Source organism: Pseudophryne corroboree, chromosome 6 (genome assembly GCF_028390025.1).
Source record: "Pseudophryne corroboree isolate aPseCor3 chromosome 6, aPseCor3.hap2, whole genome shotgun sequence".
Classification (NCBI taxonomy): Eukaryota; Metazoa; Chordata; class Amphibia; order Anura; family Myobatrachidae; genus Pseudophryne; species Pseudophryne corroboree.
Genome location: NC_086449.1, coordinates 251,816,422 through 251,844,259, shown reverse-complemented (window position 1 = coordinate 251,844,259; position 27,838 = coordinate 251,816,422). Strand labels below are relative to the sequence as shown.

Genomic DNA, 27,838 nt, shown 5'->3' with positions numbered 1-27,838 from the left:
ACAGTCAGCTCAGATGCGGTGATATTATACATTTACAATCTCGAGACTGCAGCTCGATATCTAACTACCAGCCGTTTTATTCTTAACAAATTCAGCTTGTTACACCCTGGGACCGCAGCTTGATATCTAACTACCAGCTGTTTATTCTTAACAAATTCAGCTTGTTATACCCTGGGACTGCATTTGAATTTCATCTGCCGGCTATTTGCCTTACAATCAGTAGTGCTATATGAACTATGGACACTATCCATAACCAATACTAATTTATGCTCATTAGACGCCTAGAAACGGAGCATTTACAGGTGTTTTTGAATATATCATTTTAAGGTTACATATGTGGTTTTAATATTAATACATTTTTATTTTCTGTTTAAACTGTTGGCTCTCACCGTTCATTCATTTCCTGAAATTCAGCGCATCCGTATCCCCCCTCCTTTTTTTCTTCATCTTGCCAACACCACACATAGTGTTCACGGATGCGCAGTCTTCCAGGATAGTATTATAATCACAATTGTTATTGACATTCATGTGTATACATATAAATAATTTTGGGGCGCTATTTAAACAGCTAGTTGTTTTCTTTCTATGTACGTCCTGACGACTGAGAAAGTCCGCTTCCCAATTCAGGACTCCCGGAATGAATATTGCCGATATGGCCGGTAGATGGCGTTTCACCCAATGTAGAATCCGTGAGACTTCCTTCATTGCCAAACGGCTTCGAGTGCCGCCTTGATGATTTATGTAAGCCACTGTGGTGGCGTTGTCTGACTGTACTTGAACAGGACGGTTCTGAATTAAATGCTGGGCCAGGTTCAACGCATTGAAGACCGCCTGCAATTCCAGAATGTTGATCGGGAGGAGAGATTCCTCCTTGTTCCACCGACCCTGAAGGGAGTGTTGCTCCAGCACCGCGCCCCAACCTCTTAGACTGGCATCTGTCGTCAACAGGACCCAGTCGGCTATCCAGAAGGGACGGCCCCTGCACAATTGTCGGTCCTTGAGCCACCAGAGCAGCGACAGACGGACCTCCGGAGTCAATGAGATCATGTGAGACCTGATCCGGTGAGGCAGGCCGTCCCACTTGGCTAGAATCAGCTTCTGGAGGGGGCGAGAATGGAATTGAGCATACTCCACCATGTCGAATGCTGACACCATGAGGCCTAGCACCTGCATGGCTGAATGTATCGACACTTGTGGACGAGAAAGGAAGCAACGAATCCTGTCCTAAAGCTTCAGGACTTTCTCCTGAGACAGGAACAACCTTTTGTTGTGAGTGTCCAATAGCGCTCCCAGGTGCACCATGCTCTGAGCAGGGGCCAGGGAGGATTTCTTCCAGTTGATGAGCCACCCGTGGGTTTGTAGAAACCGGACAGTCCTCCAGATGACCTAGGAGAAGTTCTGGTGAATTTGCCAGGATTAACAAGTCCAGGTACGGCAGTATCCTGACCCCTTGACGGCGGAGTACCACCGTCATCACCGCCATGACTTTGGTGAAGACTCGTGGAGCCATAGTTAAACCAAAAGGTAACACCCGAAACCGGTAATGGAGGTTGCCAATCCCAAACCTCAGGTATTGCTGATGTGACGCTGCTATAGGAATATGCAGGTAAGCATCCTGTATGTCCAGGGAGACCATGTAGTCCCCAGGTTCCAAGGCCAGAACTATAGAGCGAAGGGTTTCCATACGGAACTTGGAAACCTTCACAACCCTGTTCAATGCCTTGAGGTTGAGAATGGGCCAAGAGGATCCATTCAGTTTCGGGACTAAAAACAGCGGAGAATAGTACTCCCGGCTCCTCTGCGCAAGAGGCACCTGTACTACGACTCCTGTATCCAGGAGGGTCTGTACCACCGAATGTAGAGTGTTTGCCTTTGTCTGGTCCAACGGGACGTCTGTCCAGCAAAATCGATGAGGGGGTCGGTATTTGAAGGCTATGGCGTAACCTCGAGTGACGACTTCCCGTACCCAGGCATCTGAAGTGGTCTTCAACCATTCCTAGGTATACCCTAGAAGCTGGCCCCCCACCCTGGGATCCCCCAAGGGGAGGCCCGTCCCATCATGCGGCAGGCTTATCGGTCTTGGAAGCTGGCTGACGGGCCGCCCAGGCTCTTTTGGGCTTTGGCTTACCAGGTTTGGAAGTGCGGGCCTGCTTGTTGTACGCCTGACCTTTTGCTTTACCTGAAGGACGAAAGGGGCGAAAGGAAGTACCTTTAGCCTTCGACACAGAAGGAGCGGTACTTGGCAGACAGGCAGTTTTGGCAGTAGCCAAGTCAGCCACTATCTTATTTAAGTCCTCCCCAAACAGAATATCTCCCTTGAAAGGGAGTACCTCCAGGGTTTTTCTAGAGTCCAGATCCACAGACCACAGGATCTCAGCCACAATATCCAGCGAGCCAGGACTGATGTAGTAGAGGCCTTGGCTGCTAAGATACCGGCATCAGAAGCCACCTCTTTAATATAGCGATAAGCTGTGACAATATATGACAAGCATTGTCTAGCATGGTCAGAAGAGATTTCAGCTTCTAACTCCAAGGCCCATGCTTCAATAGCCTCTGCAGCCCATGTTGCTGCAATAGTGCGCATTTGTGCAGCACCCGTGAGGGTGTAAATCGCTTTCAGACAACCCTCCACACGTTTATCCGTAGGCTCTTTTAGAGACGTGACGGTAGTGACAGGTAGAGCTGAGGAAACCAACATCCTAGCCACATGTGAGTCTACTGGAGGAGGCGTTTCCCAATTTTTAGACAGCTCTGGCGCGAGGGGATAGCGAGCCAGCATCTTCTTTTGAGGCACGAACTTCTTACCTGGGTTTCCCCAGGGTTCCTGCCGTATATCCACTAGGTGGTCAGAGTGAGGTAAAACTTGTTTAACCACCTTCTGACGCTTGAACCTATCAGGTTTCTTAGGAGGGACAGATAGCTCGGGATCATCCGTAATCTGTAAAATTAATTTAATAGCCTCCAAAAGATCAGGAACATCCACATGTGAACTACCCTCCCCATCAGCAGTATTTGAGTCAGATTCTGTGGGGTCAGTGTAAGTGCCATCTTCATCAGACGAGGTGTTAGTGACAGCAGTGGATTGTGAGGAGATAAGAGCTCGCTTAGAGGACCCCTTGGACTTCGGCGAGCGAGGGTCAGACTTTTTAGTAGTCAGGGACTGGTTCAACTTCTTCAATTGAGCAGATAAATCGTCCACCCACGGCGGATTAGCTGCAGGGACCACATACGGTTGCACCGGCATAAGGGGTCCCATAGCGGTGTTAGTTTATTAACTAGCGTATATAGAAGAGTGGAAAAAGCAGCCCACGGTGGGTCATTATGTGCCTCCATTGCCACAGTCCCACTGGGGGGCAAGGAGCCCCCAGAACCAGAGCCCACAGCTGCTATATTCTCCCCATATGGATCTGTGGCTTCAGCAACACCGGCAGTGTGTTCAGCCCCAGAACCGTTACCTTCAGAAGCAGACATAATAACTGGCAGTATTAGGTAACACAGTACAATTGGCAGCAGCACAATACCTCTTACCCAAACCCGCAGTGTAGTCAGCACAAGCAGAAATATATGAGAGATATGGTGACTAAAATCACAGAGAAAAATAAGTATCAGAGTATATTTTGTGAATATCCTATACAGGTTGAGTATCCCATATACAAATATTACGAAATACGGAATATTCCGAAATACGGACTTTTTTGAGTGAGAGTGAAATAGTGAAACCTTTGTTTTTTGATGGCTCAATGTACACAAACTTTGCTTAACACACAAAGTTATTAAAAATATTGTATTAAATGACCTTCAAGCTGTGTGTATAAGGTATATATGAAACATAAATGAATTGTGTGAATGTAGACACACTTTGTTTAATGCACAAAGTTATAAAAAATATTGGCTAAAATGACATTCGGGCTGTGTGTATAAGGTGTATATGAAACATAAATGCATTCTGTGCTTAGACTTGGGTCCCATCGTCATGATATCTCATTATGGTATGCAATTATTCCAAAATATGGAAAAATCTCATATCCAAAATACCTCTGGTCCCAAGCATTTTGGATAAGGGATACTCAACCTGTATTATTATAAAACCTGACGCACCAAGCCCCCTCAGGTTATAGAATATAGGGATAGCAAGTTGAGTGAGAGACACGAATGGAAACTACTCAGCAAGCTAATGCACACACATATAGTCCCAGTTAGACAATGCAGAGGTTATTACTAACAATAATACTGCACTGGACCAGCTTATATAGCTATGTAGTCAATAGATATAACACTGCACAGTAAGAACTGGATGTATATCACAGGGTAATTGTACTAGAAACCCTGACTAAATGCACTCTTTCTTACTAACACTGTCTAAGTGACAGGTAGAATACTTAAGTGTCATGTAAAGTCACAGCGCTGTCAACCAGGCGGCTTTACACAGGAGGATTTGCCCAAGCAGTCCCAGGAACAGTGTAGTAAGGAAAAATGGCGCCCACATACTGACAGGGAGTGAGGGAGAGACAGATATGCAGCTCCAGGGCGGGAACATTTGCGGGAAATGGCGCCCTGGGGCTGGTGGAGGGGTTCAAGGTCTAAGCCTTATCCCCCTGCTGGCAAAACCACCGGGTACTGCGGGCTACTAGTAAAATGGTTTTAAGGGAAAAGCTGACCTGCACCCATGCCCTGGTGATCTAGTGGGATCGCCTGTACTGCCAGTGTCCACCGCCAGCGCGTGCGGCCCGCCTCCCACTGACCGCGCCGGATCGCGATGAAGTACGGGTCCCGCAAGCGGGACCCACTCACCACCTCCCGAAGCGTGGCCACGAGATCCCGGAGCGCCCCCGTTGTGTGTGCCTGACCATAGAAGAAAACCGGAGCCTCCTGCTGTAGTTACCCGGCAACCAAGGCTCGGGAGTGTACAGCGCCGCTGGGGAGAGATGGAGCTGCAGCAGTGAATGTCACTAGACATGTACACACTGCTGCAGCCCTTGAAGTCTTCACTTTTCTTCTCAAAAAGCTCTTCTTAGGGCTGCCCAGAGCAGCCCCTCTGTTATGTGCCTGCTATCTGCGGCACCAACTACAAAACTGAGCTCCTGTGCAGGGAGGCGGGGTTATAGAGGAGGCGGCGCTATGCATTCTGGGAACAGTCAAAGCTTTTCAGCCTGTTGGTACCTCAGATCAAGATCCTACTCTATACCCCTATGTCTTTCCTTGTGGAGCCCAGTGTACCCCGCAGCAGAAATATGAAGCAAATGGGAACAAAAAATGAAAGTTATTTATTAATATAGAAGGGTTATTTACATGCAACAAGGGGGTATATTCAATTGATGTCGGATCCTTTCCGATGGAAAGGATCAGACATCTGAGTATTCAATGAGCGGTCGGACTTGGCCATTCACGACAATGCCAATCCGACTTTTATTAAAGTCGGATTGACATTGTGGGAAACAGGGCCAAAACCTGTCGGATTTGGCCGCCGCTTCCAACAAAACACGTGGATCCGCGGCTATTCCACAGATCCACGTGTTTTCCGACAAGTCGGAATTGCTGACTTGTCGGAAAATCTGAGGGGGCTCTGAATAGGTCGGAACCCCATCCGACCTAAAAAAGTCGGAAACGGATTTCTTTTTCCGACAAGACCGCAGTTTCCGACAAGAATTTAATACAGCCCATTGTCTGCCTACTGTAGACATAAAGGATCATAGGTTTGAAATCTGTGTAACAACAGGGGGTCACTCTCTCCACACCCTGCCTTGTGCCTTGGCCATCTTTACCATGCTTACTTTCTGCCCTTAGGCCAGCTCCCTTGCCTGTGCCTCATGTCACCTTCCTCTCCCCCTAGAGCAGAGATTTTCAACCTTTTACAACTCGCGGCACACTGAACAAGATTTAATTATTGCCAAGGCACATTCAAATATAACGGTGATGAATGGTGCAGTTACGTGTCCTAGGATGTCATGTCGCAGCTTCTCCATAGGTAACGCCTGAGCCACATCTGAGAAAGCCAGAAGAGTCCTACACTGCCCAGGCCCAAAATTAGAACTGGCTCTGCAGCCACTAAACCCACCAGTATTGATCGTTCCAGGGCCTCAGTAGCGGCAAAACACTGACGGGTCTAGCTGTGCTTCTATGGCGGCACACCTGGAGACTGCTCAGGGCACACTAGTGGTGTAAGTTTCTTGGATCATGGCCCTCTTCCCTCTTGTTCTGAATGCCCTCTGCTCTCACACTTGAACTACAGCCATCACCTACCCAGCGGCCTTCTAACCCACATCTCCTATAACTCATAGCCGTTCATCTCTCTCTACGGCTGCACTCCCCTAACAGTATGCTGATTGCTCATTTGCTTACCTTACATCCAAGCTGTATTGTGTATTAAGATCTGTGGTGCTAATTGGTAATTGTGCTCTGTTTAGTTTTGGTTACTGTAATATGATGTCATGTTTACTGTTCATCTTATGTGTGCCGTATATACTCCACTACAAACCACTTGTGGTGCCTTAAAATTAAATGTATTAAATGTAATAATCAGTGCACGTACACAGAGACACTGACCTGTTATTGGAGCCCATATACGCAGCGATTTTATAGATTTTAATGAAAGGATCTTTTCACAATCTCTTCATTAAAGGATTTGTGCAAACACTGAATAATCTAATTGTGATAAACTCCAAACTGTTGATTGATTGATTAATTAGGACTGTCTTGGATTTTGGGGACCCTTAACCCAGAACTTGGGACCTCCAGGTGAGTTGGCTCTCGTTTTAGAAATACATAAATGTATGACCCCAAGTAAGTGCTATTATCGTGTAGTGTAGGACCACATGAGCAGAGATGACTTGCCATGGTTGGTGGCTTACCATTAGTTTGTAAATATATTTAACCAAGATCTCTGCATTACTGTTATCATGTAGGATGAATGTCTTGTTTGCTGGTCAATTATGGTGTGTTGGGGGAGTTTCTTTCTTTTTTTTTTGTCGTCTAGATTAACCCCTTCCTTACATGAACCTGCGATGGACCAATAATTGATTTGCGCAAACACTTTTCTGTGTGTCAAGCTAATAAATAATGCCACATAAACAAGCAAATAAAAGAGTTGTCTACTTTTAGATGCCTTCTAAAAAAAATGATCGCTCTATAAAGCAAATAGAAATATGGGTGGTGTGTACTGCTTATATATAGACGTTAATGCAACTGTGTTGATAATATGCTAATGCTGCCATCTGGAAATGGATTAAGGCGCCCACCGGTGGCCTTATAAATATCAGCATCTGTGTACAAAAACGTAGCGGTGCTCGAAGATCCTAAGTACAATATGGAACTGAGACGCTGACGCCATGTTTTCAGTTTAAGATTGCAGATATCAACTGAAACATGCTCCAAAAACGGTTGCAACACTTGTATTTTTTGCCGCCTCTCCACCGTAACTGCCCCCAAAAACAATCACCTTGCCTTAAATCCTCACTCCGAGCGACTTGCTAAGGTACCTTGACGTGTTTGCAATGCAAAAGCAGTCAGATGCTCAACTGAATAAATATTGGCATTGCGTACATATCTGAATCAATATGCAGTCGTGACTTAGCTTCCAGCAGGGGGAATCCCACCCCCATGTGCTGTACAGCGGTACATGATATTTTTGAGAACTTAACTTAAAATACTATTTTTTAAAAACACAAGGGGCCAAATGTAATAGCCTGTGAGCTGCCAGGGGTGCGGGAGGTTGTCGCTTTAAAAAATACATGCAGACCTGCACAAAGGGCCTAATTCAGCCCTCATCGCTCGCTAGGGGTTTTTTGCACGGCTGCGAGCAGATAGTCGCCGCCCATACGGGAGTGTATTTTTGCTTTGCAAGTGTGCGATCGCATGTGCAGCCGAGCGCTACTAAAAAGTTTTGTGCCGTTTCTGAGTTGCCCAAAACTTACTCAGCCGCTGCAATCACTTCAGCCTGTCCGGTCCCGGAATTGACGTCAGACACCCGCCCTGCAAATGCTTGGACACGCCTACGTTTTTCCAACCAGTCCCAGAAAACTGGTCAGTTGACACACACAAACGCCTTCTTCCTGTCAATCTCCTTGCGATCGCCCGTGCAAATGGATTCTTCGTACAATCCATCGCACAGCAACGATCCGATTTGTACCCGTGCGACGCGCCTATGCATTGCGGTGCTTACGCATGTGCAGTTCTGACCTGATCACAGCAAAAAAAACTAGCATGCGATCAGGTCTGAATGACCCCCAAAGTCCCGCGCCTCCAGCAACTCAAAGGCTATTACATTTAGCCCCAGGTATCAGTTGTAGATTAAGCAGATGCATAAGGCCAAACCATTGTTTCCTATATTGTAGTGGTACCAGACAACATAGATCCAGACATATATGAAAACATATATATAAATCTAGCATGGCTGTCAGCACACTGCATGCAGTAATTGTGCTACTGTACCACAGCTTGTGTAATTTACAGTGCATCCGGAAAGTATTCACAGCGATTCTTCCAACAAAATGTGGAAAAAGTGAAGCGCTGTGAATACTTTCCGGATTCACTGTATATGTGTTTGGTCCAGCAACTGTACAGATGCTTATATGGCTTATCCATTTGAATATGAGACGACCTCACATACTGCTATGATGTACCTTTGAATGAATTAAGAAACACTAGACGCATAAAGGCCTTCTCTGTTGGTGTGTACCTTGTGAGGTTTTCACATAATTGCTCATCCCCCAAAATGGTCCATATCTGTGACCCCAACACAGTGGCAAACGCAGGATTTTCATGGGGGGGTTTCCAGAACTGGGTGGAGCCAAGCACGGGGGCGGGGACTGAGGTGACCCAGTACATGCTGGGTCCGTAAAACTAGTGTGTCTGTGTATATATATATATATATATATATATATATATATATACATATCTATATATGTACACATATATACCGTATATACACCTATATATATATATATATATATATATAATATACACATAGCATATTAAACATGCATATATATATATCCATTTCAAGCTTCTCACACTCGCTTACAAAGCCCTCACCCACTCCTCTCCCATCTACATCTCTGACCTTATCTCCCTTTACACTCCCACCCGTCCTCTTCGCTCTGCTAATGCACGCCGATTCTCCTGCCTACTGATTACTTCCTCCCACTCCTACCTCCAAGATTTTTCACGTGCTGCTCCAATTCTCTGGAATTCCCTACCTCTCCCCCTCAGACTCTCCAACTCTCTATAAAACTTCAAACAGGCTCTCAAGACCCACTTCTTCACCAAACCCAGCCAAATCTCATCCTAACCCTCTGTTCTACGCCTCCCCTTTAGAATGTAAGCTCTCACGAGCAGGGCCCTCTTCCCTCATGTGCTTATCCTTTGTCTTACTTTAATAATCATCAACTCCAGCAGTCTTCTGCCACCTGATATTTATTCCAGTGTCATCTGCTGATGTAACTATGTTTATTTACCCTGTACTTGTCCTATACTGTCATCAACTGTAAGTTGCTGTTTTCCGGTTTGATTATTTCTGTACTCTGTAATTGGGCGCTGCGGAACCCTTGTGGCGCCATATAAATAAAGGATAATATATATATATATATATATATATATATATATACACATACAGTACAAGTATATATATGCATGTATATATATCATGTGTGTGTGTTTATATGTATGTATATACATGTGTATATATGTATGCACAAACTGCACATGGATATATATGTACTATAATTAAAATAAAGTAAACTTTTATGAAGCACTTACAAGTGCCACCAGGAAGAGAGCAGGCTGCAGAGGACGCTAGACAGCCATTAACAATACTCATGCAGCATTTAAAAAAAAAAAAAAAAAATTTTTTTTTTTTTTTTTTTGGTGGAGGGGGGTTTCTGGGTACTCGGAAACCCCCCCTGGGTGCGCCACTGCAACATACAGTATCCTGGTTCTCAAAGACAGTTTTTTTGCAATACAGGATGTTTCTTATACTTCAGACTGATGCAGCAAAACTACAAGCAATATGGCTTAAAGAACTATTTCAACTTCATTTAATGGCAGAGGCCTCATTTGTGTTTTGAATGTGGTATTGTCTGCCAGGCTGGGTTACTAGGTATACCGATTTCTGCGGCAAAGTCTTAGTTTTTGGCACTATATCTTCAATATTGATGGCTGCTCAATTCAGCAAATTGTGGATCTCCCAATTACTCTAAGAGCTTCTGGTACAGTATTTAACATAACTCAGTGATGTCCAAATAATGATGGCTGAAGGTCATGTTGTGTATACGTTTCTTCACTGGGCATATGGTGTCCTGTGGCTACCAAGCCTGGCATTGTCCAGCCGCCATTACACATATAACATAAATAAATGTGTCTTCGTTTTACATGGGAACTTACTTGAAATAATCTGGAACGTCTTCAGAGGTCAGCGCTGGCTCTGAAAGTTGGTCCTTTTCTAGAAAGAGACATACAGTACGTCACTGAGTAATGAAGATAGGCATTTGTTATTTTCTTTGAAAATGGTACACATGCCAGAGATGTCTGAGAATCCATCAAACTGTCCCACGTCAACCTTTTCCCCATGTGCCAATCATGTCAATGTCGACCAATAGTGGTTTGGCTATTAACTGTCAACCTAATTCATGCTGACCTACCATCCGCTTACAGTGAAGAAAATGCAATTCAAATATGCAACTTTTGAAACCGATTTCCTGCACATATGATTATGTAGGACTATTATAATAATGGTTTATCAACTGATCATCATATTGATTAAAATTTCAATATAAATTAATGTATCCAGCAATACATATGGGTTATTGACAAAAAATAAACAAATGTACAAAGCAGATGTCATCTTTGTTAATTTGGCAAGAATGGAAATTAACAATGGTCAGAGGGGGTGAGCTCTTCATAGCCATAACTACCTAGGGCAGAGGTTCCCTAGCGGTCCAGAATTTAATGATATCCATGGCTCAGCACAGATGGTTAAATCAAATTGACTAAGGTACTCACAAATCACCTGTTGTCAAGTATGGATATACTCAAAACCTGCGCCGTTGAGGACCACTTTTGGGAACCTCTGACCTAGGGTATCTTTTTTACTAGGAAAATTGAATAAGTGCTTGTACACAGAGGGCACAGGTGACCTCATACAAGGCTACAAATCCCATCTCATAAAGGCTGGAAGTATAGTGCAAAAACAGTCAATAAAAAATGCAACATAGCACCTATGTGTGATTAATAGACCATTCATTAGTGCAGACTAGGTTCCTGAACTGGGTCCATAAGGCACCCTAATGGTCCAGGTTTTAAGGATAGCCATGCTTGGGCACAGGTGACTTACTTAGTACCTCAGTCAATTTGATCGAAACATCTGTGCTCAGTCATGATTATCCTTAAAACCTGTTAGGGTGCCTTGAGGGCCAAGTTTGGGAACCACTGTATTAGTGATAGGTCTAATTAACTAATTGGAAGCATATGGGAGGATGCCGTCCAATTGGTTTCTATTAGCCATTGTGGACAATGAGAAATCTCCATGCACTCCAACGGGATTGTATTACCAGCGATAACTGCACAAGAGGTAGAAGAGATAGATCAAAAGAAATATCAAAAAACAGGCGCTACTTGAGATGGTTTTCTAAGCAGCTGTAACAGGAGATAGTTACACTCCACAAGGTAAAACAACAAGATAGAAAACAGCGCTTGGGAGAGTGGCCTGGCTGCTGAGGGAAGCAGACACACACTGAGAGAGCTCCTGCGGCTAGGGGCTCTAAATCCCTTGATTATCCCCTCTCAGAGTTTCCTTTCTGCTTCTGGCGGCCCCCGTCTCCCCTGGTCCCTCTGGTGTGCCCCTGTTTGTGCCATGGAATCGGGGAGCGGTGTTTAAAGCTCCCGTGGATTGCGGCCTACAGGAATCCCCCAAGCCTCAATTTACCTCCCGGGCCGGTGGACGTTCCGGGAGCCTCGGAGTTGGGGCGCGGACTTCGCCGCTGCCTCCTGGTACCTGCGCTGCCGCTGACCGCGGCGGAAAGACACCTCCTGCTGCCCCTTGCCTGTCTCTTCTCCCCGAAGTCGTCAGGGCTCTCGGTGACCGGACGGAGCCACGGGACACCCGGCGGCCATCCTGGGTGAGACCTTTTTGCTCCCTGCTATCTCCTGCCAGACCCCAGCGTTAAAGAGCTTACTGATGGTACGGCCCGCGGGACTCCATCGGAGAGACGAGGGACTGTTGTGGGGCTGCGCTCTCGGAGGGGGGTGATAGCTTTGGAGCTGCCTGCCTGCTACTGTCCGCCCCGGTGTACCGCTCTTCAGATGCTGCCTGGTCCCTGCTCTCCCTGGGGCTGCCGTACAGCCGTCAGCCTCTGCTGTTGCTCATAACTAGTCGGCCCCCGTGAGCAGAGTGTACCTCCGGGACTGTATTGTAACCGACGGCTCCCTGGTGCCTCATACCGCATACCTGCAAACCAGCAAGACCGAGCCCTGGTGCCGCGCGGTTGCGGTCAGCTCCGATGGCCACTCATAACTTAAACCTGCTGCTATCATTCCTAACTCCTACCGACACATATATTATACCTATTATTTGAAGTGGGTTTCTAACCCCGACCGCGGGTTCACCTGTAACTATGTGAAGACCCCTAGCTACTCTTTGGAAGATGTGTCTGCTTGCTTGATGTCGCCCTAAAGCCACGTGGGGGGCTACTGCACGGCGACGATCCACGCATTTTTATATTACCAGGGCTATGTGAAAGTGTAACACTGCACCACCTTCCTTACAGATGAGAGGCACGAAGAAGAAAAAGGCCAAGACCAAGCCAGACGTAACTCCGACGCCCATCATTCGTCAGATCTGCGTCAGTTCTTGACTCCACCGACCGCAGACCTAGCCTCCACTTTAGCCGCTCCTGCCTCCCCGATTCTACATACTCAGGTGGGCGACATGTCGACCCCAAGGAACACGCAACCTCCGTTGGCCTCCTCTTCGACCGCAGAGATTAGCGAGAATCTGTCTCACGTCAAATCACTTCCCACAAAAGAAGATTTTTCGGCCTTAGAGACTCGCTTGCTATCTACCATCAAGCAGGAAGTGACAGCGATCAGACAAGACATGTCTCAAATTGCGGCCCATGTTGATATATTGGAACGACACGAGACATCTAGCATTGATACTCTGACCAAATTTCAGGAGGTGATTTCTCATCAGAGGAGTGATATTTCTTTTCTCAAATCATGTATTGAGGATATGGATAACCGCGGGAGGCGGAAAAATATCAGGGTCAGAGGTCTCCCCGAAAGCGTCCAACAGGCTGACCTGACGACTGCACTAACTGCAATATTTGGAGAGCTTATTGACCTGGATCCTAACAAGGACATCATGTTTTATAGGGCGCACCGTGCTTTCCGTCCTCATGGCATACCATCTGACAGGCCGCGAGATGTGATTTGTAGGCTCCACTATTATGCCCAAAAAGAGGAGAAAGGCCCGCCAGCTGGATGGTATTAATTTACAAGGCGACAGGATTCAGTTATTCCCAGATCTCGCATGGTCGACCCTGCAACAGCGCCGAGCCTTAAAGCCCCTTACTGACTCCCTTCGGAAACTCGAACTGAAATACAGATGGGGCTTTCCTTTTTCTCTTCAGGTTTCCCATAATGGCAAAGTAGCTACATCGGATCTACCGGCCGTTTTCACATCCCTAAGGGCACTGATTGGGACTCCTTTTATCACCAACCTGATATACCTGTCGTGATCCCTCCAGATGACTTGTGGCAACAAGTGCGATCCCCGCGGACACGGGGGACTCATCCTACTAGTTCGCAATCTTCTGAGCCTCCATGATTGAGACGTTTTGCCTTGTTTTGGTGAGATTGTTCCTGTCTTTGCTGCGGCACACTCGGTCTTTCTCCTTGGTGCTACAGCACGTTACTAATGTGTGTGATCGGTTTTCTAATGGTTTCATAGATAAGTAATATGTTATAGTTAGAATGTGTTTTGAACATGTTTAGGCTGAATCTTTACTACTGATGAAAATATCTTTTCATATATATTTAAAGTTTTGAAGAATATGTAAAGAAATATTTAAAGAAGATGTTTTTTCTATACATTTTATACTATGCCCATTCTCATTCCTTGGTAAGCTTTTGTATTATGTAAGCTTCTGTACCGTGGGTGGTCGCTGTCCTTGGCCCCCCGTAGGACCCCCATTATGCTGCATCCCCTGTTTCTTTGGGTTGGAAGTCGGCAGGATTTCGCTCCTGTCCCTTTTGAAGCAGTCCTTTTCCTTATAATGATATTAGCTCTGTTTGGTATTGATATACTTTACAGTGTGGCTCTCCACACTGCTCTTTTTTCCTTTCCTTGGTTTACTTTCTAACCTATTATCTCTCCCTGGAGCTCTTTCTTCCCCTTTCCACCTATCTGTTGTAGGGATGACTAATACAAATCTATTAGAACTTGACTTATAATGGGTCTGGATGATTTACACGTAAGTACCCTTAATGTAAAAGGCTTAAATGTTCCTGAGAAACGGTCTACACTCCTCAAATGGCTTAGAGACGAGAAAGTTGATGTTGCTTTTATTCAAGAAACACATTTTAAGATTGGTCATGTGCCGTCACTAAAGTGTCACTATTACCCCCATGTTTTTATGACTAATAACCCTTCTGGTAAGACATTAGGTGTAGCTGTTCTTTTAGCTCGCCACCTGCCTATCCTTAATGTCACTTCCCACAGACTAGTCGAAGGTAGGGGGTTGCTAGTTAAATGTGATATCCATAATCAACGTTTCTCCTTTTTGAATGTTTATGCTCCCAATACTAAGCAGTCTTCCTTTCTGTTCTCGGTTCTGGAAACTGCTGAGCCCCTCCTTGAAGGAGTAGTGGTGATGGGAGGCGATTTAAACTGGAATCTCAATCCCCTTCACGACACCTCTAAAAAGGTTTCCTATAGACCGGAGAAGGAATATAGGAGGGTGAGACGCACCCTGCTTGACCACCAGCTGATCGACACATGGAGACTGGCACATCCTTCTGAGGTAGATTACTCCTTTTTCTCAAACCCACATCAGACATACTCCAGAATTGACTACTTATTTCTGAGTCACCGACACCTACATTTAATTTCTGACACTTCAATAGGACAAATCGTATGGTCTGACCATGCCCCAGTTAACCTTACAATACGTCTTCCGTCATGTACACAACACCAATGGTCTTGGCGCTTTAACGACATCCTTTTACAAGACGCGGCATGCCGCTCTCAAATTGACTTTGCCTTAGACTCCTATATCAGTACTAATGACCTAGACGATATTTCTAAGATTTCGGTCTGGGAGGCACACAAATGTGTTTTGCGAGGGGTATGTATCCTCGTTTAGTAAAAAACAGAGGGAAAAACTTAGAGATGATTTATTATCTAAGATAAAATCTCTCAAACTCCTACATAAGAAGTCCCAAACCCCTCAACACTATTCTGATCTTGAGGCCGCTAAGGCAGATCTGAATAAATTACTCTCTGATAGAGTTAAGTTCTCATATCAGAAGTGCCGAAGCAGATATTATCAATGGGGCAACAAACCTGGGAAATTGTTGGCCAAGGCTCTCCGAGAACAACGTGCACTTACTTTTATTCATTCTATTAAAGATGGTCAAGGCCAACCCCAACATGAGACACATCAAATTGCTAAGTCCTTTCAGGCCTATTATTCGACCTTATACAATCTTTCTGGGCCGTCAGGGAGGGCAGATAAGCTGTGCCATCAAGCAGCAGTATCTGACTACTTAAAGACCTTAGACTTCCCTACGTTGTCCAAAAAAGATGCAGAGGGTTTAGACGCCCCCTTCTCTACGGAGGAGGTTATGAAAGTCATCGATTCCTCACCCAACGGCAAAAGTCCGGACCCTGACGGGTATATTATTGCCTATTATAAAGCTTTCAAGGAGAAATTAACCCCTCTACTTACAAGAGCCTTTAACACTATTTCTGAAAATTCACATTTCTCCTCGCAATCCCTGGAGGCCCACGTCACAGTTTTACCCAAAGAGGGCAAGGATCCCAGTCTCTGCTCTAGTTACCGTCCGATCTCGCTGCTAAACATAGATATAAAACTTTTTGGCAAACTAATTGCAAATCGCCTTAAACTATTATTGCCAGATTTTACTCATGGAGACCAAGCCGGTTTTGTCTTGGGTCGAGAAGCCAGGGACAACACCTCTAAAGTGCTTAATATGATTCACTACGCTAACCAAGCTACGTCCCCCTCAATTATGTTATCGACCGACGCTGAAAAAGCGTTTGACAGGGTGGACTGGGACTTTTTGTCTGGCATCTTGAGACATTGAAGACTTGGTAACGCCTGTCTCCACAGAATCTTATCTCTCTATACTACCCCATCCGCCAAAATTAAGATTAATGGCTCCCTATCAGATTCCTTTTCCATTTCCAACGGCACACGACAGGGATGCCCACTATCCCCGCTGCTTTTTGTCCTATGTATGGAAGCTTTAGCTAGAAGCATTAGGGCTAACCACAACATCTCCGGTTTATTAGTGAGGGGGATCAAATACAAATTGGCTCTTTATGCCGACGACTTACTCGCTCTAGTTTCGAACCCGGTCACTTCACTACCGAATCTGATGTTGGAATTTGATAGGTTCGGAGCCCTTTCTAATTTTAAGATAAATTATTCCAAATCCATCGCCATGAACCTAACTACTTCTCCTGGTGTGGTCGCGGGTTTGAAATGCTCCTTCCCTTTTTCCTGGCATGACCACAAATTAAAGTACTTGGGGGTAACACTCTCCAACGACTTGTCTAAAATATTTTCCCTGAATTTTAGCCCTTTATTGAAAAAGCTCAGCCTGGACTTCCAGAGGTGGAGGAGAATGCGACTATCTTGGTTTGGTAGAATTAACATAGTCAAAATTAATGCCCTCCCTAGGATTCTATTTTTTCTTCAAAGCCTCCCCATACACATCCCTCATCTGTGGTTCCGGGATATTCAGAATCTCATTCGAGCATTTGTTTGGGGTAGCAATACACTTAGATTTAAACACAATATCCTATTTAGGAGAAAACACCAGGGGGGACAACAGCTTCCACATATTCCCAGCTACTACCATGCTGTGCAGTTAAATAGAGTTTTAGAGTGGACGCGGGCCAAAGACTGTAAACAATGGGTACTTCTGGAAGAGGGATGTTTCCCACATTATATCGAAATTGCACCATGGCTGCCTACCCTTCCGAAGGTTGCTCACCCCACGGTCTCTCCCACGCTTAAATTGTGGAACACGCTGAGGTGTAGGAGCCATATATCCTCCAAATGGTCCCCTTTAACTTCCTTTCTTTATAACCCCGAATTTTTGTCAGGTCTCCATAAGATAGCCTTTGCTCCGTGGGCGGACACTGGGATTTTTAGGGTCGGTCAGCTGGTGAGTTCGGGTAGGGTGTGGTCATTTTCAGATATTCAATCTCTTTGGAGTATATCAAGTTCTGATTTCTGGAAGTTCCTTCAGGTTCACCATTTTATAACATCTTCCAAGAATCTCTCTGATATAACTAGAGATCTCACCACTTTTGAAAAAATGTGCGTCTCCCCTAGATCTCATACACATACTATTTCCCAAATCTATGCGATTATTATTGAAGATCTATTTCTTCAACCCCCTACCTTCATGACCTCCTGGGAGAGGGAAATGCCAAGAGTAGCTGCGCAGGCTCATTGGGACTCTATATTTCGTAACACCCAGGCAAGCTCTTTATGTTTATCAACAATGAAAACTCTTTACAAGCTCATATATAAATGGTACAGGACTCCCCTTGTCCTTAATAAAATGTTTCCCTCTCTCTCAAATCTTTGCTGGAGATGTAGGGGTGCCCCAGGGAGCTTTTTGCACATATGGTGGGACTGCACTCTCATAACTCCATTTTGGATGGAAGTATTTAAATGCTCTGAGCTGATAGTAGGAGATGTAGTCCCTAGGGACCCAGAGTTTTGGCTCCTTAATCTCACCTCGGCGGGCATACATTCCTACACATGCTCCTTACTGAGACATTTTAGCAACGCTGTTAAGGCCATTATACCGACTCTTTGGAGATCTGCCTCACCGCCCTCGATCAAACAATGGTTTAAAAGGATCGATTACTTCTTAGAAATGGAGGACCTTGTCTCGGGATCAGTACGTAATCCCGCTGGACGGGATCCCGGCGGTCGAAATACCGACGCCGGAATCCCGACCACACAATCCCGACAGGGGTGGCGAGCAGAACGCAGCCCCTTGCGGGCTCGCTTCGCTCGCCACACTATTATATTCTCCCTCTATGGGTGTCGTGGACACCCACGGAGGGAGAATATGTCGGGATTGTGGCGGTCGGGATTGTGGCGGTCGGGATTCCGGCGTCGGTATTTCGACCGCCGGGATCCCGTCCAGCGGGATGTTAACCGCATCCCCTTGTCTCCTTTTCAGTGGGAAGTACCATTAATTTTACAGCCATCTGGTTTTCCTGGTACGACTTCAAGGAGTCATCGGTGTATCGGTCTTATGTAGCTATCTAGATTTTCTCCCACTATTCATCCTGATAATTCCTCAGCACGTTCGGGATCTCTAAGTGGAAAGGTCCTCCCTCTTTTCTCTCGTAAGGCCCATTCTCTCTCTGCGGATGCTCCCATATATCCCTACCTTTTAGAGCTCCTCCTTTTTCTTTCCACTCTTTTCTTCTTTCCTAATTTTGCCTTAGCTGTAGTATTATAATGTCTATTTCTACATGCTTATTTTGCTATTGAAAAACAGACAACCTTTTTCTATGTTCTAGGAGTTCAAAATGTACTTGTTTGATATGTATGATCTGCAATGTTTTTGTCTCCTATTGTCGGAAATGTGCTGTTTTATTGGTTCGTCTACTACTTTAATAAAAACAGTTTAAACAAAAAGAAAACAGCGCTTGAGACTGATTCACATAAATTAGATACACATGTGGACCACACAGTAATCCTCAATACTAAACCATTTAATAATGAATCTGCAAGTGTTGAAATAGCATAATCACGCACATATAAATGTAAAAATAAAAATCAACAACAATGATAGAATGCATATGTCCTTGTACCCCCTTATTAGTGGTCTGTTTGTATGGGTTCAAAAAAAGTCCTGGGCTGAATGAGTGCCAGATAGGAAAGAATATTTCAGTCAAATGACTTGTGGCAAATGTCCAAAATGGTGGAAATAGTTACCGGTCCTGAGGTAATTGCCAGGGTAAATTCCAATTTAGTGTTGATCCGGATGGATGCCAGCGGATATTCAGCGCAATTCTGACCCACTGAAGAAGGGGATGGGCCGTCATCATGGCCATGACCTTGGTGAAGATCCGAGGAGCCTGTCTAAATGGCAGAGCCTGGAATTGATAGTGGAGGTTGCCAATAGTAAGTCGCAGAAACTGCTGATGGGAAATGGCAAAAGGTATATGCAGGTATGCATCCTGTATATCCAGGGATACCATATAGTCTCCAGGTTCCATAGCCAGTACAATGGAGCGCAGCGTTTCCATATGAAACTTTGACACTCTCACAAACTTGTTCAGAGATTTGCGTTTGAGTATAGGCCGGAAGGACCCATTGGGTTTCGGGACTAGAAACAGGGTTGAGTAATAACCTCTGTCCCCATGCGACTGAGGTACCGGTACAACCACTCCTGTACTCAGGAGAGTACTGACAACTGTTTGCAAAGCTTGCGCCTTGAACGGTTCCAAAGGGAGAACCGTGTTGCAAAACTGGCGAGGGGGACGTCTTTTGAAAGAGGCCGCGTACCTGTGAGAAACAACTTCCAGCACCCATGCGTCTGAAGTGGTCTTTAACCAGACTTGGGCGAACTGTAGAAGTTGGCCTCCCACCCAGGGGGAGGCACGCCCCATCACACAGCAGGCTTGTCTTGTTTACAAACAGGCTGACGGGCTGCCCATGATTGTTTTGCCTTGGACTTGGTGGTTTTGGGAGCATGAGATTGTCTCGGGTATGCCTGACCTTTTGCTTTCCCTTGAGGCCAAAAGGAAGAAAGGTGGTATCTTTTGCCTTCTGTGCAGAAGGATCAGTATTTGGCAGTCTTAGCAGCTGCTAATTCAGACACAATTTTATTCAGGTCTTCCCCAAACAAAATTTCCCCAGTGAAGGGGAGTACCTCCAAGGTCTTTTTGGAGTATAGGTCCACCTTTCATGACCTCAACCACAAAATACAGTGAGCCAGGACAGATATAGCCGACGCCTTGGCTGCCAACACACCCGTCTCAGAGGACGCCTCCTGAATGTAATAGGCGGCAGTGGTAATGTGAGACAGGTATTGTCTGGCAGTGTCAGAGATATCCTCGGGCAGCTCTTCCTCTAATGCCTGAACCCACGCTTAAATATCTTATGCAGCCCAAGAGGCAGCAATTGTGGGCCTATGCACAGCTTCTGTAAGGGAGTAAGTAGATTTCAGGCATCCCTCCACACGCTTATCTGTCGGTTCTTTCAGTAAAGTGACAGTGGTGACAGGCAGAGTGGACGACACCACAAGGCGGGTGACGTGAGAATCCACCGGCGGTAAATTTTCCCACCTGTTACATAACTCTGCAGGGAGAGGATAGTGAGCCAAGGCCATTTAGGCAGAGGGAATTTCTTCCCTGGAGTAGACGAGGGTTCCTGCCTGATGTCCACTAAATGGTCAGAGTGGGGTAACAGAGTTTTAACCACCTTATGCTGTTTAAGCATATCAGTTTTCTTAGCCACAGCAGTGGAATCCTCATTATCAGAGATTTGTAGGATTTGCTTAATAGCAACCACTAAGGCAGGGACATCACTCTGCAAGGGAGAATCCTCATCAGTAACACCTGATTCAGTGTCTGACAGGACCGTATGCTCCCCCTCGTCTTCAGATGAAACATCTGAGAGATTTGTGGATTGTGTATCCATATATACAGACCAGGCGGCACTCCATCGGACTTGTAAGTGAAAGTAATTTTAATGCTCAATGACCAACGTACAATATATTTTGGAAACAGTACACTCTTTTCTCAACTAACGCTGTCTGTAGAAAGACATGTAGGATACTTAAGTGTTTGTAAAGTCACAGCACTGTATACAGGCGGCTTTACATGGGAGACCTTGCCCTGCAGTCCCGGAGACCAGCCACAGCTATGCTCAGAAGATGGCGCCCAGTGTCTCAGTCAGGGAGTGAGGGAGAATGTGAGGCAACTCCAGGGCGGGAAATCTGGGAGGATATGGTGCCCTGGGCCGGGGGAGGGGCTACAGGTCAAGCGCCACCTTCCCTATGCTGGACTTCCACCCCAGGTACTGTGAGCCTTATTAAATGGGGTGTTAGTACACCCAACCTGTACTCAGATGCCCCGGTGGTCTAGTGGGGTCCCTGCCCAGTGACACTGTCCACGCCAGCGCCGTGACCCATCTCCCAAGGTCCAGGACGGAACGCGATTTAATGGCAGGTCCCACCTGGGGGACCCTCTTACCTCCTCACTGTAGCAGCCACGAGAACCAGGAGAACAGTCTGCAACTCTGTGCCTAAGCTGGGACGTCTCTGCCGCAAGTACCCGGGAACTGAGCCACGGGAGTATGCGACGCCACTTGGAAGGTGATGGAGCTGCAGCGCTGAATTGTCACCCTGACATACAGCGATGACAGCCCAGCGAAGGAAATCTTCTTAGAAAAGCTTATTCAGGGCTGCCCAGTGCAGCTGCAGGCACCAACTCGAAACTGAGCTCTCAGTGCCTGGAGGCGGGGTTATGGAGGAGGCCCCAATGTATCCTGGTACATCCTAAAGCTTTAGCCTGTTGGTGCCTCTGGATCAAGATCCACTTTACACCCCGATGTTTTCCCTGTGGAAACCAATGTACCCTGCTGCAGAAAGACACCTCTTATAAAGGGAAGGTTTGTTGCAGAAAAACATGAAAGTGCCAACATGCCATTCACCACACGCAGTGGCAAGGAAAGGCTCAGGCCTTAGCCTTTATTTCTGAATGGTGGTTCTGCAATTGTCAGTGAGGCATCTGCCTCTCATGATGATGCAAGAACTGTTCACTCAGAGTCTAGAAGAGGTGTAAAAAAATAAAAACAACTAAGGCAGTAGAACAAACAGTTTTGCGGTTCAGAACCATCAAACATTCCAGAGGAACATTTAGGGCTGTCCACATTAGCTATGTGTGAGTCTAACATTTCTCACACTGTCATCATAGAGAAGCATCTTTCACCTCCACCATTTCTACACTATCTGCACATGCAGGGAGCAGTACAAGTAAAGATGGTGATGATGAGGGCATAATAGAAATTGAGGACTCGTGTGTGGATGTGGAACAGTATGAGGGGGATATGTGTGTAGAACTATCGGATACTGAGGAGGATGTTGATAATGTTGTTAGTGTAAGTCAGCTACCAGTGGCTGCAGTTATTACCCATGATTGAAAGAAAACCATTGTATAAGACCAAAATAGCCACCTCTTGGGTGTGGGATTATTTTAACCCAAATCCTGACAACCTTTTTGTAGGAATCTGCTTCATTTGTCAGGCCAAAGTTACTAGAGGTATGAACATTAGCCATCTAGGCAACTCCTCTAAGTTACGTCATTTGCAGCAACTTCATGAAATGTATTGTACACGATTATAATGAGGTAGTCCTAGCAAAAAATTGTTTTGTGTGGGCACAAACAAAGCAAGCACTTCAGCCACAAAACTGTCAGTCCCTGTCACTGAAGTGCTTGGTTTCTTAAATGGTGCATGTCCTTTTTAATATCCAACATAAAGGTGAGAGGGAGGTCCCAAGGACAATTCCATATTGCAACAACTTTTATTTCTGCCACTGCTGTGTGGCAACTTTTCACAGATGTGCTATGAACTGCCATGTCTTTGTGCCGCTGCTCTATTGCTTAGTAACCAAACATGTCGCTGCATACTTTGCCCAATAATGGTGAAAACATGTGAGGTGGTCAAAACTGACTGGAAATGGCTAGAAATTAATGTTATTGAGGTTAATAATACTCTAGGAACAAAACATATCCAAATCCAAAACCAGTCATAGCGGTTTGGCAAATCCAAATCCACAGCCAGACGATGAATCAGAGCCAAATCCAAATATAAATCCAGCAAAAATGGGCCGGCGCACATCTCTACTCACAAGTTCAGGTTGAAAGTCATTTTGGAATTTGCTTAATTTTCATCCAAAAGACAACAACAAAAATAAAACAAAAAAACAACTGTACCCTTTCATTGTCATGCTTACACTATTTTACAGTAATCATCCTTTCCTTAAATTCAAGGCCAGCCAAATCACTGTCATGTGAAGGGTTAACCTCCTTCATTGACTATTTTCAATCCCTGCACTAGGATTAATTCTGATGAGGCTTTTAAGAGAGATATGAAACAACATGCACATTTTTATCATCTATCCATCAGCCCATATTTGCTTTGGAACAAAGAGCAGTACAGGTGAGTAGACAGAGCAGCACTTTACATGCAACCTACAATAACACAGCTCTCTGCAGGATACAATAGTCTTCTAAAATAGGTACATCTCAGAAACATTGCTGCTTGTGTTTTGCCATTTTAAAATGTAACTACACAAGCAGGACTGGATGCATATAATGCTGTTGGGTATGTGTGTTTGCCAAAGGCAAATAGTGTATATTTATAGTTTGTATGTATCTGTTAATTGTAGCATTTTTGCATTCTTTGTCTGCACTATGGATGTTTGGTAAAAATGTGAGTTGGTGGAGAATTTGACCTATCTGTAAGTAAATAAGCAGAGCATAATAATGGGTACCAGGGAATACAGGTATTATATACAGTACAACACAATCACTCATACTAGTGACTCATGCCACTTCAACAATTCAAGTGTGCATAAATGCAATATGATAATATCTATTTATAGATATATCTATGTATAGATATAGCGAAAAAATGCAAAATCATGCACTTGGGACTCAAAAACCCAAAGGATAAATATAGTATCAAGGGTACTATAAAGGAAACTACTGAGGAGGAAAGGGATTTAGGAGTCACTATTTCAAGTGACTTAAAGAATTGTAAAATAGTTGAGAACCTGCGCAAATTAATTCAAAGGTGCAGCTAAAAACTGTATCTCTAAGTGTACACCCCTTTACACTTGCATTGGACAATTGGAAAAAAAGGAAAGGAAGATACAGACTTAAAGCGCTCCAATAAAAACCTAAATTTACATACAAGCACCCAGTGGGTAAATAAAAAGATAATACCATTAATTATAGGTATATCACATATAAGGGGGGTACTCACGGAGAGATCCATGCTTAAAATCTAAGCATTCTGACTAGATTGCTTAGAGTGTGTACACACGATGAGATATTTTCTTTCGATTTTGACTATATAGTCAAAATCGCAAGAAAAGTCACCTTGCGATCCCGATGCGAGGTCCCGCCAGGTCGGCATCGCAAGAAAAGATAGACCAGGGGCGGGGAACCTTTTTTCTACCGAGGGCCATTTGGATATTTATAAAATCCTTCGGGGGCCATACAAGTCTGCCCCCTCGTGCGCCAAAAAAATGGGTGTGGCCAGTTAAAATGGGACGTGATACACATATGCCCCCAATAGTGCAGTGCCAGATCCACAATTGCCCCCACAGTGCCAGGTATACAAATGCCCCCACAGTGCCAGGTATACAAATGCCCCTCACAGTGCCAGGTATACAGATGCCTTCACAGTGTCAGGTATACAAATGCCCCCACAGTGCCAGGTATACAAATGCCCCCACAGTGCCAGGTATACAGATGTCCACACAGTGCCAGGTATACAGATGCCCCCACAGTGCCAGGTATACAAATGCCCCCACAGTGCCAGGTATACAGATGTCCCCACAGTGCCAGGTATACAGATGCCACCACAGTGCCAGGTATACAAATGCCCCTCACAGTGCCAGGTATACAGATGTCCCCACAGTGCCAGGTATACAGATGCCCCCACAGTGCCAGGTATACAAATGCCCCTCACAGTGCCAGGTATACAGATGCCCCCACGTCCCGCTTACCGCTCCTTTCGGCGGGGACACGGAGGAGAGCGCGGCTATGTTGGGCGGCGGCGTGTAAGACTTGAAACCAGCCGCCGGTTCGAGAGCCAATCAGAGCTCGCGGACCGGCAGCCGCGGCTCCTGATTGGCTGCCGGTCCGCGAGCTCTGATTGGCTCACGAACCGGCGACTGTTTTCAAGTCCTACACGTCGCCGCCGCCGCCGTCCGACAATAGCCGCGCTCTCCTCCGTGTGGTGACAGCTGAGACACGCTAACGCCGGACTGTGCGGTGGCGTGTCTCACTGAGAGGAGCGGGTGGGCCGGACCAAACGGCTTCGCGGGCCTTATACGGCCCGCGGGCCGGAGGTTCCCCACCCCTGAGATAGACTGTGCAGGCATGTCAATCCTTGCTAGATCGGTGGACTATCTAGTTCATCTCACGTCAATGACATCTCACATAAGCCAAAACCTCACATAAGCCAAAATCGTAACCACACATAGTTCATATCTCAAGAAAAGTTAGTCAAAATCGGTGGTGCTGGGCTCCGGGAAGTTCAAGGGAAATCGCAAGTGAAAATCGGGCATAGCAAGGATCTCACCGTGTGTACACACCCTTAGATTTTAAGCACAGATCACTCCCTCAGCGATAGCGATGCGCAGCCCCGCACAACGCTATCACCGGTGCTAGATTGGCCTGCATGCAGGCCAATCTAGCACGTCGCGGGTGAAATGAGCAGCCCCACGTCCTCCCCTGCATCGCGCTGTGCTGAGTGGCGGGAGAGATGTGTGCTGAGCAGTTTGCTCAGCACACATCTCTCCTGTGTATATGGGCCTATACAGACACTCTTTGAGGTAAACAGAAATCCTTCTGGAAGGACTATATAAGTTTGAAACGCGTTAAGCGTCTAATCTCCCGTCTTTTGTGATCCCGTTGAGATTGCCATCTACACCTGGAACTGAGTGTCTGTGCTGGATTCCGGTGTTTGATATAAACCCCCAGAAAAACCAACGCTGGATTTCTGTTTACCTCAAAGAGTGTCTGTATATGTTATATACCTATAATTAACGGTATTATCTTTTTATTTACCCACTGGGTGCTTGTATGTAAATTTGGGTTTTTATTGGAGCGCTTTAAGTCTGTATCTTCCTTTCCTTTTTTCCAAGTGGCTTAAAGACAGGGAAGCAATGCAACAAAGCAATGAGAAAGGCAAGTTAGATGCTTGGTTGCATAGGGAGAGAAATCAGTAACAGGAAAAAAGAAGTAATAATGCCACTTTATAAGTCCTTGGTACGGCCTTAACTGGAATACTGTGTCCAGTTCTGGAGACCATATCTCCAGAAGGATATAAATACATTAGACAGTATACAAAGAAGGGCAACTAAAATGGTGCATGGCCTACATCACAAAACTTACCCGGAAAGGCTAAAAGATCTTAACATGTATAGTTTGGAGGAGAGAAGGGAAAGGGGAGACATGATAGAAACTTTCAAATATACCAAAGGTCTTAACACAGTTCAGGAGGGAAACATTCTTCAAAGGAAGATACGTATTAGAACTCAAGGACATACACTGAAACTGGAGGGAAGCAGGTTCAAGGGGAATTTAAGGAAAACTTACTTCCCAGAAAGGGTAGTGGATAAGTGGAATAGTCTCCCGTTAGAGGTGGTAGAGGCTAAGACTGTAGAGCAATTTAAACATGCTTGGGATAGGCATATGAATATCCTTACAAAGAATTAAGGTTCAAAAAGGGTTGAGATTACCTAAAGGATAAAAAAAAGGTGCAGACTAGATGTGCCAAGTAGTTCTTGTCTGCCGTAAAATTCTGTTTCTATACCAGGTGACGTGCACCAATTCTCATTAAAAAAAATAAGATTTTACTCACCGGTAAATCTATTTCTCGTAGTCCGTAGTGGATGCTGGGACTCCGTAAGGACCATGGGGAATAGCGGCTACGCAGGAGACTGGGCACAACTAAAGAAAGCTTTAGGACTACCTGGTGTGCACTGGCTCCTCCCACTAAGACCCTCCTCCAGACCTCAGTTAGGATACTGTGCCCGGAAGAGCTGACACAATAAGGAAGGATTTTGAATCCCGGGTAAGACTCATACCAGCCACACCAATCACACCGTATAACTCGTGATACTATACCCAGTTAACAGTATGAAATATAACTGAGCCTCTCAACAGATGGCTCAACAATAACCCTTTAGTTAGGCAATAACTATAAACAAGTATTGCAGACAATCCGCACTTGGGATGGGCGCCCGGCATCCACTACGGACTACGAGAAATAGATTTACCGGTGAGTAAAATCTTATTTTCTCTGACGTCCTAAGTGGATGCTGGGACTCCGTAAGGACCATGGGGATTATACCAAAGCTCCCAAACGGGCGGGAGAGTGCGGATAACTCTGCAGCACCGAATGAGCAAACTCTAGGTCCTCCTCAGCAAGGGTATCAAACTTGTAGACTCTTACAAAAATGTTTTAACCCGACCAAGTAACAGCTCGGCAAAGTTGTAAAGCCGAGACCCCTCGGGCAGCCGCCCAAGAAGAGCCCACTTTTCTCGTGGAATGGGCTTTTACAGAATTAGGGTGCGGCAGTCCAGCCGCAGAATGTGCAAGTTGAATCGTGCTACAGATCCAGCGAGCAATCGTCTGCTTAGAAGCAGGAGCACCCAGCTTGTTGGGTGCATACAGGAGAAATAGCGAGTCAGTTTTCCTGACTCCAGCTGTCCTGGAAACATATACTTTTCAGGGCCCTGACTACATCCAGTAACTTGGAATCCTCCAAGTCCCAAGTAGCCGCAGGCACCACAATAGGTTGGTTCACATTAAAAAAT

General features: G+C 45.6%; 1 protein-coding gene across 2 annotated transcripts in view; it reads right to left on the bottom strand.

The window, feature by feature from the left end:
• The window catches only part of ELL3 (elongation factor for RNA polymerase II 3), a 285,177-nt gene that overhangs the window by 62,987 nt on the left and 194,352 nt on the right, over positions 1–27,838 (bottom strand). For both annotated transcript variants that reach the window (XM_063925873.1, XM_063925874.1), the window contains one exon: positions 10,378–10,435. In XM_063925873.1, the coding sequence (XP_063781943.1) occupies positions 10,378–10,435 (58 nt within the window). The remainder of the gene's footprint in view (positions 1–10,377; positions 10,436–27,838) is intronic.